We start from the raw sequence: 14,850 nt of genomic DNA on the forward strand, positions 1-14,850 counted from the left end.
GTTCAAGATGACTTCAACCTTAGGCCCAAGAACCGGTTTCAAACCGGTCTGATGAACGATAGCGTCCCATATTCCTCAAGTAGTCAAGTAGAAGACCTTTACAGTTTACACTTTACACCACTGTATATTTCCAAATTCCAAGCAAAACAAACGCCTCTCTCTCTCTCTCTCTCTCTCTCTCTCGCAAGTCATCCAATCTCTGCAAAATCTAGGGTTTGTGTTCATCTTCGATTCCTTCTCATCCAACTTCATACTTTATTCATCCATGAAACCACCAAACATTTCCGAAATCCTGCTGTGTTTCTTTTAGTTTTTCTCTTATCTACGGTTTATGCTCGCTTAATATACACGACTTCTCGTTTCATCATCAATCGGTTTTTCTTTGGGCGATTTAACAGTTATGTTTAATACCTCTCTCACTCGATCATCATCATCGCTTTCATTGCTCGTGATTAAGCTTAGAAATCTCCGTTTGTTTGGCCCTGGGTTGAATCCTTTCGCTCCATACAACATGGCTAATCACTTCTCTCGCTAATTCTCTCTTTTCGCTGGTTTAGTTACTTCAAATCATGTAAAAAAATACGATTATCCGCGAATCGTGTCTTTTCAGTTTCTAGACACTGCTAGGGTTTCCTGTTTCAAGAAACTATTAAATTTAGTTTATTTGGCTGCAACGAAGTTCTTCAAATTCTGGTATATTCGAAAGATAATTGAAAGAAGCAACAATGATCCAAGATCACTTATTGCGTTCGAATAGTAATCGGATTCGGAGGCACATCAAACGTTCCAACAGCTTGCGCTCCAATAGCCCTGGGGGTGATGATAGGGACGACAGAGGCTGGACAAATCTTCACGTCGGTGCTCGAAAAGGAGACCTTAAGGAGGTGAATACAGATATAAACTGTAAAAGTTTTTCTTTTTCTTCTTCTTCTTCTTCATGGTTTTTCTGTTTAAACTAATAGCAGCCATTAATACTGTCTCCAATATCTAGTTTCAAGTCCGGTATTGTCTGTTACATCAACAAATGCTAAAATAGAAAACAGACTGTTAACAAGAAAGTATGAGAGCACAATTAAGCTGCTTATTCTGTTAGTTTGAATGAACACTCATGTGTCTGTAGGTGATTATTTCAAGTTTTGGGATTTCTTGTTGCAGGTAAAAAGGCTCCTTGATGAAGGAATGGATGCAAATGTTGCTGCACTTGGCCCAAAATCTCATGGGCTCACCCCTCTCCATCTAGCTGCGAAGGGTGGTCACATAAAGGTCATGGATGAATTGCTTGATCGTGGTGCCAATATTGATGCTCGAACCAAAGGTGCTTGTGGCTGTAAGTATCGATCTTCTTATTCTCAACACAACTTTAGGCCCACTTTTGTCATTGGTCTGTGATTTAAGACTCAAGTCAATGGGTAAAAAATTGCAACTTTTTGTCCCATCCAAAAATAGCATTAATATCCTTTCTTGTAATTTTCTTGAACACATGGATTAGGGACTCCACTTCACACTGCTGCAAAAGAGAAGAACAGAAGAGCAATCAGATTTTTAATTGAAAATGGAGCATTCTTACCTGATAACATTGAGGATACCCGATTTAATCCGCCTCTTCATTACTGTCCTGGTCTTGAATGGGCATATGAGGAGATGAAGCGAGTTCAACAAGAAAGTAGCTCATCATCAGGTGAGGGTTCTTATAGTTCTTAGAACTTAAGACCCTTTCCACTTCTGTTGTGTTTATTTGGATATTTGCGAATTTAAAGTATGTATTTATGTATGTGTGTTTGTCAGTGGTATTATATGTACGAGGATTTAGGATTTGTGACATTGTTATCTTTTGGCTTTGTGTCTTTGTATGGATAAATGTGGTTGAACATGAATTTCAATAAAATAAGTTGTATGCTATTATTAATGTTGTTGCGTTTGTCTAGTGACCAACTCCCTGTTTGAACTATTGTAAGAGCATTTCCAGGCTTATTCAAGAACATATATACACTCAAGAATAATTTTTTTTCTTTTAGATTTATCACAAATGCTATAAAATTCAATAATCCATAACATAAACTAAACAACCGGAAAGATGATTATCTTAATTACAAGAGTAAATTACATCTTTGGTTTCCAACGTTTAGGTTTCACAACACCTTTGGTCCAACTATCTACATTGTTGCAACATTGGTCCTTATGTGAAACTATATTAGCAAGGTTAATCCCTTGGACTAACGGCCGTTAGTTTTCTTTCATCAAGAACCCTCATGTGCCATGCACATGATAGTATTTTGGTACTTTTGCCAATAGTCTCTCTATTTCTTCTACCGTTGTGAGTACATCAACACTCGATCATCTGTCACCATTGGACCCTAAACGATAATTGAGTTAAATCAAGTAGACAATGTATGCAAAATGTCAGAGTATGAGAAGTAAATGCTATCATTTTGATGTGAAATATATGTGATGTATTATGTTCTTCTCATTTGCTTGTTAGTTCTTAGGCTATGATTTTATTGGGTTTCGGTTCTAAACATTGATTTTATGTTGTTTCCTTTTGATTCATAGTTCTTAACTTTTCATTGTATGTTGTTTACTTTGATTGTCATTTATTAGGTATGAATTTCTATTATTCCCTAAACCAGACTATGCTAACATCTTCATGATAAAGATGCATTATGTGGGTTCTTCACCCTTAGAAGAATGTTCATTAATGGTGAAGTTGACTGCTTCGATGTGATTGACATGTATGATTTTATGTTAGATGTTTATACCATGATTAGGAAACTAAAGTATGATGAAGTTGCATCATTTGTCACTATTTCTTGATGCCCATAGTTGATATGGGCAATGGCCTAATAACGCTAGAGGACAATGAATACATCATTTTTATGTCTCACTTTGTTACATACAAGGAAATTAAAGCTTACACAAAACATGACATTTCCTATGAGTACGCAGTACTAGACTGAAAACTACCTTAATGATGATCGGATGAAGATTAAGTATATATTGATGAAGAGGCTGACAATTTCTTTGCCTTTGTGGCATTTGAAGGAGTATAGGTTGTGAATGATGCCAACAAATGCCACAATATTGTTGTCTATGAAGGAGGACATGTTGATCAAACTAATGAGCATTAGTCAAAGGGACTAAGAGGACATGTTGATCAAACTAATGAGCGTGAGTCAAAGGGACTAACATTGCTATAGTTTGAAATAGGGATCAATGTTGCAACAATGCAAATAGTTGGACCAAAGGTGTTATGAAACCTAAACATTATTCCTAAAATAAGTACATAAAAATTATAATAAAACAAATTAACCATAAGATTTATCCTTGGCTGATCTAACCCTAAAACTCATTCATCTCTTTAGCCATCGTGTTGCCACCATCTCCACCCTGCCGCCCCCACCATCTCCAGCTACCACGACCACTACCTGGATTTGTTGCTCAAATAACTAGGGTTGTTCACTATTTGGATACAACTTAATTGTCCAATTAGACATTTTGGATTGGACTATTTGGTTTGAATATTCGGATTAATGGATTGGTTTTCAACAAAACCAAATTATTATTTTGGATTAGTTTTGGTTTATAAAATAAGAACTAAATAGTCCAAAAAAACCAAATAACAATTTATTATTTATTTATTTTTCATATATCTATAATTATTTATTAATTTTATAATTTATTTTTTCAAATAAATTCAAAAAGTTTCATCTAATTAAAAACATTAATATGTATTTTCTCTCAAAAGTTTTTTATCTATTAAATATTAAACTATAATATACATTCTTAGTAGTTCTTTATAAATTTTAAATCACAAGTAAATAAATTTTTTTGCTTCTTCTGTAAAAATTAGATAATATCATAATTATATATCGTTTTAAAATGTTATGGATTTTGAAAACCGAATTATAAAATCCGATCCAACTGAATTATAATTGAATTGGATTGGATCAGATTTAAATTTACTTTGAACTATTCAGATTAATATTATGAAAACCGAAATTAATTTGGATTACCTAATTGGATCGAATCGAACTGATCCATCCAAACGAATACTCCGACAAATAACCAACCACTAGCCACTACCACCTTCGATGAATGATTTTGAAGGGTTTTAGAGTTCAATTAACCCGTTCCAAGAAAGGAGAAGGGTTTTAGAGTTCGGTTTCTAGGGATGAGCACCCATACATAAAATGATCTTCGTTGACGATGGTCGTTAGTTAGGTTAGAGAAGAGAGGAGGGAGAGAAAGATGTGGGGGTTTTAAGTGGCGGACCATTCTGATCTTGTTTTCCATATTTCATCCTTGATGTTTTATCGACGATCATCTAGTGGTGCCTGTTGAGGGGAGAAGACGAAGGTGAGCAATGGTTGGTGGTGTTTGTCTTCAACGCCTTCAAGCCGGTAGTGAGGGGTAAATGGTGGTTTTTGTCTTCAACGTTGATGATGATGGAAGGGGGCCATATAGTAGTCTTCAATTGATGCAAAATGGGATGTAAGGAATGAAAATTAGGACTAAACATGGGTCGGTTATGGGGTAAAACCAAACCCAAACCGACAAGTTTTGGGTTTTAAAACTCATTGGGTTCGGTTTTCAGTTTCATGGTTCGTTTTTCAAGTTCAACCCATGGGTTGATGGTTTTGGGTTTAAACCTATTTTCCAGCAATTCTAAATAAAATGAAACAAATTCAATGCATCATTGTCTCCTTTGCTTCGAGACTCAAGAGTATGTAAACGAGAGAAGAGAGCCTTTATCTTCCTTGTCCTCTAGATGCAGTCATGCTTGCTGGTGCTTGTGAGAGGTTAGGTCGAAAGAGTGATGATAGGAGCATTAGTGAACAACGGGGTTAGGGGTTTGAAACTTTTCTATATTTATTGTTTTAATAAAACATATAACATTCATTAAAAATATATTAAATGATTAATAATATGTATACAAGGTCGGCTTCTTTCGGTTTTAAAACCATTGGGTCGGTTCGTTTTAGTGGGTTGGTTTTAAGCCCAAAATTGAATACAAACCGAATTTTTCGGTTTTGAAAATCTAAACCCAAAACGAACTGTTTGGTTCGGTTTTTGGTTTTCAGTTTCAGTTTATTGGTTTTTATCGGTTTTGCTCATCCTAAGGAAAGAAGATTTGGGTAGGACGGGGGTGAGGGTTAGGGTATGGTGGGGTGGGGTGGGGTTTAAGTTTAATTTTTTAATTGCTTTTATTACTTTAAATATGAAAAAAAGTCTAAATTAAATTAAACAAGGTAGTATGGACAACTTACCCGGTTAAAAAACCAATCACACAAAAAATGAAACCATATAGACCAAGTGCATAGACATCTTCATAATTGTAGCCTGATTTGGCAAACCACATGACCAATCGTGTAATTTTATGCTTTCTACCCATTTAATCACCTTAAATATTACTATCATTTCTCACAACTCTCTCTCAATTTCTCTCAAAATGGCTTCAAACAACTCTTAAAACAACCAAAATGCTTCAAACACTACCACTCCTAACATTTTTGCCAATGGTTCTATGTGAAGAAGCATTAACATTTAATAATCAACGATATAGTTAGTACTTACTACCTTATAGTCTAAAGTAGATTATAAGTGCCAATGAGAAAACTTCCATGCGTCTAATATAGATGCTTCCCCAACCCAATGAACCAAACTTTGCTACATGGTGTTTGATAAATTACATTTTTGGAGAATCGATCATCAAATACGTTTTCTTAGAAGAATATAAGGATTAAGGATCACCTTAATGCATCCAATTGTCATCCCCAAGAGTTGCAATCAGAATAGAAACATTGAACTGTTTGAAAACAAAAGAATAAAACGCTGAAGATTCCATTAAATGGCAAATTAATGTGTGAACTTTGTTAAGATAATAACTATTGATTAACAGCCAACCTCATAATTAAACAAAATTCTCAACAGAAAACAGAAAAAATTGGAGGCATGGGATGTCACCACACCTATTAGGCTTAGAAGCCAGCTTGCCACAACTATTGGGCAGAAAAACATACTACATGGATCATTGGTTCTCACACTTTTGCCTTCTTGTTGTATGTTCTGCAAGATGATTGAACCAAATTTCCTTTTTGGGTGTAAGCTTTTGTTTGAGCTGGTATACAAATAATGTCATCAAAAACATGTGTTAACATTCCAGATTTGATTCCTGATAAGCTATCGGATATCCCTCAAAATCCTAGGGTTCTTCCAAGACAATATCTCATGGTTATCTTTGTGGAAAAACCAAAAGTCTAATAAATGGCTCTTCATTCACAACTAAACATCATTCCAATGTGCATCACTCAATACATTAGGAATAAACGAAAATAAGATAGAATATATAATAAGATATAAAATAATTGATAGTTGCATCTACCCGAATAAATTCCAAGATGCTGGTACGGCAATATTGGTTTTAAAAAACCATGACAATGATGTTCTAAGATATGTGTCTGTTATGAAAAGAAACTAAGAAAGATAAACATGCTAACAATTCATCACTCGTGTATGATATCAACATTCAAACAATCAAAGAAGAAATACCACATGTTTGCATAAAGACACCCACCCTTTCCATTTTTATCTTCAACAACATATCTCCCGTCATATAGTGAGCGATGGTTAGCAGAGTCTGTGTTGCTACGAAAGAAGACATATTCTTCACATGTCTTTTTAGGTGACACCCATTTCATTTGGTCAAGATCTATTTCAAGAATCGTGTACGGATGTTTAGATAACCGATCTATCACATAAAGATTTTCACCAGAAGTCACAAATTCCATAAATCTGGAATCCAGGTTCAGAATATTCTTGGTTTCTAGCAACACCAATTTAGGCTCAGGATAGAGTTTCATTTCACATATCCCCGTGGCATGTAAGGTATATATCTTTCCTTTGAAAGCAACTAAATCATCAATACTGAAAGGGGAGGATACACAAGTCCATTCTCGCTTTCCTGCTATGGAAACAAATATTTTCCAAAAAAAACATCCGGTAAACACAAGAAACACCCACTCGGATATTGAAGGTGAAAACACAAGGATACCCTTGGCATCTCGATGGCAATAAAAGTATTCATTGGGCACATCAGGGAAATGAAGTTCATGCCTTGTGATAAGATTCACAAGCCAGAAGTCTTTGGTTTCCACACCCGACAAAATCAAGTAACCACATGTTACTCCAATACACGACCTCTTAGCAGAATGAGGAACAATGGTTTTCATCTTTCTTCCTTGAGAGTCCTTTAGGCAGTACTGTTTCTCATTAGCATCGGTGGTAGAGTTAGATATAGATATGGGCATGGGTGGTATGGACACCATAAAACTGTTCCTGTTAGAGACTGCAAATGATCTCCATGAATTGCAAACTCCACTAAATGCAATGAAATCAACGAATTCAAGCTTCATCATAACTAAGAAAAGTATATCATGATTAAGATCTGACCAAGATCCCACACCACCATTAATTATAATCCTGCTACGTGCCTCGTCATACTTCTTTTTTCTAAGCATACTCCTTGTCTTACCCATTCCTTTCCTACACTTCCAGAAAAGAGATCGATAAACATTCAAGACAACTTCCACATGACATAAGATACATGAGTTATATACGTATAAAAATTAAAAACACATACATATAGAGTTAACGCTTAGAATTGATGGAATTAAAATTACACATCGTTGAGAAATAATATAATGCACCTGTTTGATACCAATCGAGCAATGGAAGAAGTTAGCGAGGGAGAGGGTTTAAGAACAGTAGAACCTACGATGCTTTCTTGGACCTCGTACCCTATTCCATTAGCACATTATTTTCTTGTAAATCGCAGTGCTACTATTACTTATTACTAGGGGTGCAAACGAGCCGAGCCGAGCCCGAGCCTGGTCAGGCTCGGCTCGGGCTCGTTTAAGTTATATGAGGCTCGAGCTCGAGCTCGGCTCGAATCGAGCTTTCTTTTACTGAGCTCCGCTCGAGCTCGTAAAGAGTTATACAAGCTCGGCTCGGGCTCGGGCTCGACTTGTTTTTATCGGGCGTGCCTAAATAAGCTTAAGCTCGACTCGAGCTCGTTTACTAATACCCGGAATTCATAATTCCCCTAATATATTTTTATTTTAGTATATATGAATAATAATAAATGATATTATATAAAGGCTCGTTTAGGCTCGCGAGCCTAATCGATCTTTGTGACATAGGCTTGAGCTCGAGCTCGTTTAATAAACAAGCTTAATATTAAGCTCGAGCTCGTTTAAAATCGGTTTCGAGTCGAGCTTTTAACGATCCGATCTCGAGTAGCTCGCGAGTAGCTTTGCTCGTTTGCACCCCTGTTATTTGATAGGCTAAAATGGGCCCCACAAAGAAAGAAGATCGTACTTGGGTTGGATAGTTGGTTGTTCAAGTCACGTTGTATGGCTTCTGGGCTGTGACCCAGTGCAATCACTATTTTCGTTTTTTTAATTTTTAAAGTTTGTGGGGAGACATTTTTCTTGTCATAATTAAATCAATTTTATAAAAATTACATAATCCCAAACAACCTCAAAATCCATAAAAAAACTAGTAGGCGATAGAAAAACCGATTAGTGACAAACAAAACGAAAAGGTTTCACCGGGAGACCGGAGTTGTGCTCTTTGTTTCACCGGCGACGATCAAAGCAGATCCAGTTCATTTTACTTTCAGGTGTGTTCTCTGCATATGAATCCTCATCAGTCGATTATATCAAAATTGGAGTTGTAATCATGCTTTGCTGTTTTCAATCCGATTCGCATTCATATGAATATTTTGATCTGATTTTGAAAGGGAAAATTTACTGATTGTGCGACGTTGTACGCTTTCCTATTTCTAATCGAGCATCAACGTGAATAGGGATTGTATACAAGTCCTGATTGATTTTGTTTAATATGATGTTGTTTATTTCACATCCTTAGTACATTCGCTCGGATCTGGTCAGTAGACGTGAAGCTTCTATCAATTGTATTTAAGCATGGTGAGAGCTCCATTTTTTCTATCATCTCTAGTTACATTACATAGCAGTCTGTAGAATTGGGGATTCAGTGATCAATGTCATACATCTATTAACTTGTCTGAATATATTAAAATGTTGAATATATCAAATTCTTGGGTTGAGTTAGATCGATCATGTTATACCATAGGTATTTGCAAGCTGAGCAAATGTTATTCTGGTTTTATATGATGTTTAGTTATACAGCAATTGATATATATACAGTTATATATGATGATGATGATCCTAATTACGCATGTCGAAGATTAGGATACCCATAATATCATTAATCATAAACATGGCAAAACTACCTAAGAACTTGATGAATTTCTTAGATCAATACTTAGATTATATATAATTAATTGCCCACCTGATTTCTAGTATCACAATATCATTATTAGGTGATTTATACATCAAGATTACCCTTCCACTTCTTTATTAATCACCACTGTGGCATTGTCATCTATTTTTATTTATAAAATCCCGCTAATCCCCCAAATGTCTCAAATTTAGGTAAAGCTGAAACAAACACCCTCTCATTTTTAGAAATCTTCAATGTTTACTACTTCCTACTTGATATTTTTTAATCAACCCATGTCATACAACCTAGTAAGATAATTATGACTACAGATAATAACATTTTATTTTCTTTCTTGCAGATTCATTTTGTTCTCTTATTAAGCCGACAAGGAAAAGTTAGGTTGACAAAGTGGTATTCACCTTATTCCCAGAAAGAACGAAGTAAGGTATGTTCTGAATAATAACAAAAACATTGAAAATTAGAATTTTTGAATTACCATGTGTAAATAAGAACAAATAAATTGGAAGTAGTATATTTATGCATATAAGCTGAATAGATGAAAGTACGTTGTTATTTAAAGGTAATACGAGAACTTAGTGGGATGATTCTAACACGAGGACCCAAGCTTTGTAACTTTGTTGAATGGAAGGGATTTAAAGTTGTTTACAAGAGGTACTATTTATTTATTTATTTATTTTTATTTTTATTTTTCTCTATGTAACTAATTAATTACATCCCACTTTCTCAGGTATGCCAGCCTCTACTTTTGTATGTGTATTAACCAACAAGACAACGAACTGGAGATCCTTGAAATTATTCAATATTTTGTCGAGACTCTTGATCGTTACTTTGGAAGTGTAACCCATTTAAACCCTAACAAATATACTAAATTACATTTTTGGTCCTTCTGTGTAGCTTTTTTCTTTTTTTCACTTTTGGTCCTTATTTGATGTTTTTGTAACATTTTTGGGACCAAAAATGCAAAAAGCAGCTGTACTCTACTCAGGGACTAAAAAGTCATTTGGAAGTTTAACTTTGTTTCTGAACATTTGTTTGTCAGGTTTGTGAGCTAGACCTGATCTTCCATTTCCATAAGGTATGACATCATCCATGTCATCTGCCACGTGTACAAGTACAACCATGCTGATGTGGAATTTGTGGATACTTTGCAGGCTTATTATATACTGGATGAGATTTTAATTGCTGGTGAACTTCAGGAGTCAAGCAAGAAGGCGATTCACCGTATTATAGATGCACAAGTAAGAATTCTTCCATAGGACAGTGGTGTTGATTGTATTTAAAATTCCGGTTTTGCCCCTGGTATCTGTTTTGCAGGATTTGCTAGTGGATGAAGCTAAAGAAAGAGCAAATAGCATTAGTGCTATAATGGCAAGGGTAGCTGAATGAACTGTTCATGTGATGGTGTCTACTAGATATAATATTATAACAATGTACTTTTATTTTTTTCTTTATTATAACATCACATCACATGTATGTATTATTATTATTATTATTTTTAATCCGGATCTGTTGTCTGATCTATTTTCTTCAAAATGTCACCAATGTCAACTTAAATCTTGAAAATTGAATGAGCAATGTTTCATTGTTTAACAATCAAAAGATGGTTTGGAAAATTTTAAACAGGTAATGATGTATTTATATGTAAAGTGTTGTCAGTAAGGTCTGTTTCTTTTTTAGATTGTATAAACTGTTTGATGATACTAATTGACCATTTTATCATTATGTAACAAAATTCATATATGTTGAAATTTAATGCTTAATATATTAACCTTTTAAAGTAAAAAAAACATTATATATAGATATACCTATATGCTTCTACTAACTTATGCGATTATACTTTAAATTTGTTATCAACTTTATTCATGCATGCATCAAAATTGTTATGTAAAAATACGGGTTTTATGTAGAAAGTTTCATTATTTTGGGAAAGTTGCTGATAAAGTCTTAAATTATTTTTTTTTACAGAAAAGTCTCGATTATTTAATTTTACATGATAATTTGTCATTTTCTGTTAAAATAAAAATAAAGACTTTTTTGTTAATTTGGACAAAATATTAAATAATTGGAACTTTTCTATTTAAAAAAAATCTTTAGGATTTTACCAAAATTTTTACTAATTAGCCAATTCAGGTATGATTTATATGCTTGGCCCAATCAAGTTGGATTTGGGCTACAATGATCTAGTTTCAAAGTTGCAATGTTAGCCCAATTTAAAATTAGTTTTGGACTTCAGGTTATCGAACCGAAACCCGGAATTAAAAAACCGGGTTGCTTATTTTTAAAACTTGCAATACGACGTCGTGTCTTTTCCTACTTGTTTCTACCTTCACACACAGTTATTCTCCTGTCTCTTTTCTTTCCCTCAAACGTCGACCCGTCCTCGCCGGCCGCCGCAGACCACAGCCGCATCTACAGCCTCCGATTCTCCTTCTTCTCATCTCGAAGTCTCGACTCTCAAATTCTTTTTCTCGCATCATCGACTCTCGACTCTCGCACACAGACACTTTCTTCGTCAGGTGTTCTGCTTCATTCTCACATCAGCTTCTTCTTTGGAATTCACTCAGTGCATCTTTCCGACTTCTGGTCCCTTGAATTCAGGTTCTCCTCCGCCTCTAACAACGTATTGAAACTACTCTCACTTTTTGAATTGTTTAGTGAGTATTTAGCAATGTAATTACTTCATTATCGTGTTAATGAGGTACTTATGCTTAATGTAATTGTGATTTTTTAACCGAAAATATTGACCAAAATTGAGGAATTTGTGTTCACGCGGACTATGGTTCAGAGAGTTCTAAATTAATTTATCTTCAAATCCTGTTTGGAGAACTTCTAGTTTAAACTAATGAGCGATGTGGAATAGATTGCATATCTGCTTTGGTAGTTTACTTCCAAAATTGATGCTGTTCAAGTATTCTACAAACATTATATATGATTATTAATAAAATCATTTACTCCAAAATCATTATATATGCTGTTTACCTGTTTGATCCGTTTGTTCTTATTTCTCAGGAGGATTAAAAAACTGTCCGATATTTATGGCTACTGGCAAAGTCCGGACAAGTAGTTTCTCAAAGAACTTTTCAGCTGCACCTACCTCTTCTGTCCCTGGTCTCAAGTATGGACCAAATGGAACAATCTTTCTTTCATCAGGCATACCGGATCTTGATAGTAATCCCAATACCCCCTTTTTATATTTTATTAAAGCATCTAAACAAGTATGACAACAATTTCCTAATGGATGAATTGTTTCTGTAATATCTAGAGATTTTAGGTGGGGGATTCCATTTAGGAAGTATGGTAATGATCATGGAAGACACTGAAGCACCTCATCATATGCTTTTGTTAAGGACTTTCATGTCTCAGGGACTAGTACACAACCAACCTGTTCTTTATGCAAGCCCAGTCAAAAACCCTAGAGCCTTTCTTGGAACCTTGCCAACTACTTTAGTCCCCAAAGATGACAAATCTCGTAACACTGATGCAGAACAGGTACTACTTTACTTTTTCCCATTTTGCCCTTAGGAACATGCATCTTTCTCTTCACAACTACAACTGTATTAATGTAAATTCTGCCTTTTTATGAGCTTGTAGAAGGATTTGCGGATTGCTTGGCAATATAAGAAGTACCTTGGGGAAAATAAGCAACATAACGAGGAGCGAGGTAATTTTGTATCTTTTTATCCATTGTGGGGATTTTTAGTATAAAAAGTAAACATCTTTTGTGTTGTGATAATGTGATGCAGATGGGAAAATAGAGTATTGCAATGAATTTGACCTAAGGAAGCCTATAGAGAAGCATTTGATAACGGGAAACCGTGTGGAGTGTTTTAGCCTTTTAGATTGTTCAAATCTTGTTGGATTCCGTGATAGTTGTTCAAAGTTCATATCTCAATTTCCAAAGTACTGATGTTATTATTAGTAGTGGATTGATCTTATTAAACTTAAAAGTGGTCTTCTTCATTGACTCTTACACCTAATTTTCATAATTCTAATCAGGTATGATGGAAATATCACAAGAGCAGGAAGAATTGCTATCCAATCATTTTGTGCTCCACAATGTGACTACTATGACAAGGTAAATAACCATGTATTGGATAAGTCTGTGTTTGTCAGACTAGCTGAAAAGCTAGCTTTTGCCTGATAAGAAACAACCCCACAAGTTTAATCGATAAGCTATGTTAGACAGCTTTTTAAAAAGCTAACTTATAAGCTATTTTAATGGTCTCATCAAACACTACATTGCAATAGCTTAAATATAGACATGATGCACTTTTCTTTTGACTATATATATATATATATATATATATATATATATATATATATATATATATATATATATATATATATATCATCTTAATGATATTGTAGGAATGGGATATGCTTTCCTTCATTAGATCATTAAAAAGCATGGTTCGCTCCTCAAATACAGTTGCTTTTCTAACCTTCCCACCTTCTCTTTTATCACCGTCAATGTCAAAAAGATTGCAACATTTAGCTGATGCCTTATTATCCGTTAAAGCAATTCCAGGTATAAAAAATGTCTTTTTTTTTGGTATAAATTTCTTTTTTTGTAGCATAATTTAACAAATAAAACTAAAACAGATGAGGACAAGGAGCTTGCAACTCTCCTAACTGGTTACCAGGATATGCTTGGGCTTCTAAGTATACATAAAGTTTCACGTTTCAACACACAGGTACAAAATGACACTATTGTTTCTTTTATTAATTTATATAGAATAAATTGCATTTTTGGTCCCTGAGTATAGCTGATTTTTGCAATTTTGGGTCTTGCAATCTTGGTCCTTGAGGTTTTTGGGTCCTTGTTTTAAGAAAGTGACTATATTTTTGGGACCAAAATTGCAAAAGTCAGCTATATTCAGGGGCCAAAAATAGTCATTATAAGGGACCAAAAATGTTACTAGAATCTCAAAAGAGGGCTGAAATTGCAAGAGAAATCTTTTAAGGACCAAAATTGCAAAAATCAGCTATTTTCAGGGACAAAAAATAGTCTTTTAATTGAAAAAGGGAACAAAAATGTTACTAGAATCTCAAAATAGGACTGAAATTGCAAGAGTAAACTTTTAAGGACCAAAAATGCAAAAATCAGCTATTTTCAGGGACCAAAAAAGTAAGTTGCTTGCTATTTCTTATTTTAACATTTGCATGATGTATGGTTTTGTGTGTATGAAGGTCCCTGTAATTCTAGATGCAACGACGTACTCCATAAAGCTGCAAAAACGAAGATCATTGGTTTTAGAGTGTTTAAATCAAGCGCCTGTTGATGGCTCAAGTGGGAGTTCTTATGGTACTTCTGCTAGTTGTGGCTCCTCTTCAAAGGCTGGTGCCCTTGATTTTTGATGGTTCGCTTGTTTTTGTGTGTAGGTGGTAACCACATTGATTAAATTAATTGCTCACTAACTTTTGATTAATGAAATGTTAGTTTATTCGCGAAATCAGTTGTCAGTTATGTAGAATCCAAGAACACTTGTTATGGAGAACATATATATTATATGCTTATTATTTTTGTAA

The 14,850-nt window shown here is 34.6% G+C and overlaps 4 protein-coding genes across 4 annotated transcripts; 3 read left to right on the top strand and 1 right to left on the bottom strand.

Moving 5' to 3' along the window:
* The first annotated feature begins 384 nt into the window (after nucleotides 1-384).
* LOC145058539 (phytochrome-interacting ankyrin-repeat protein 1-like) lies at nucleotides 385-1,906 on the top strand. The gene is made up of 3 exons (XM_079006434.1): nucleotides 385-884; nucleotides 1,156-1,327; nucleotides 1,490-1,906. Exons 1-3 carry the CDS (start codon nucleotides 726-728, stop codon nucleotides 1,699-1,701), a joined length of 543 nt encoding a protein of 180 aa, XP_078862560.1. The 5' UTR covers nucleotides 385-725; the 3' UTR covers nucleotides 1,702-1,906.
* Nucleotides 1,907-6,500: 4,594 nt separating this feature from the next.
* LOC145059563 (uncharacterized) lies at nucleotides 6,501-7,532 on the bottom strand. Its single transcript, XM_079007400.1, has one exon. It carries the CDS (start codon nucleotides 7,530-7,532, stop codon nucleotides 6,501-6,503), a length of 1,032 nt encoding a protein of 343 aa, XP_078863526.1.
* A 986-nt stretch (nucleotides 7,533-8,518) lies between these two features.
* On the top strand, nucleotides 8,519-10,854 carry LOC145059017 (AP-1 complex subunit sigma-2-like). Its single transcript, XM_079006886.1, has 8 exons — nucleotides 8,519-8,677; nucleotides 8,926-8,984; nucleotides 9,659-9,745; nucleotides 9,881-9,972; nucleotides 10,049-10,157; nucleotides 10,361-10,396; nucleotides 10,473-10,559; nucleotides 10,636-10,854. Exons 2-8 carry the CDS (start codon nucleotides 8,982-8,984, stop codon nucleotides 10,705-10,707), a joined length of 486 nt encoding a protein of 161 aa, XP_078863012.1. The 5' UTR covers nucleotides 8,519-8,677; nucleotides 8,926-8,981; the 3' UTR covers nucleotides 10,708-10,854.
* A 784-nt stretch (nucleotides 10,855-11,638) lies between these two features.
* LOC145058879 (elongator complex protein 4-like) lies at nucleotides 11,639-14,850 on the top strand. Its single transcript, XM_079006757.1, has 9 exons — nucleotides 11,639-11,919; nucleotides 12,331-12,489; nucleotides 12,584-12,810; nucleotides 12,913-12,982; nucleotides 13,065-13,221; nucleotides 13,318-13,396; nucleotides 13,690-13,849; nucleotides 13,924-14,015; nucleotides 14,512-14,850. Exons 2-9 carry the CDS (start codon nucleotides 12,357-12,359, stop codon nucleotides 14,677-14,679), a joined length of 1,086 nt encoding a protein of 361 aa, XP_078862883.1. The 5' UTR covers nucleotides 11,639-11,919; nucleotides 12,331-12,356; the 3' UTR covers nucleotides 14,680-14,850.

This window comes from Lactuca serriola, chromosome 6, assembly GCF_051521515.1.
Source record: "Lactuca serriola cultivar US96UC23 chromosome 6, Lser_US96UC23_V15, whole genome shotgun sequence".
Lineage (NCBI taxonomy): Eukaryota > Viridiplantae > Streptophyta > Magnoliopsida > Asterales > Asteraceae > Lactuca > Lactuca serriola.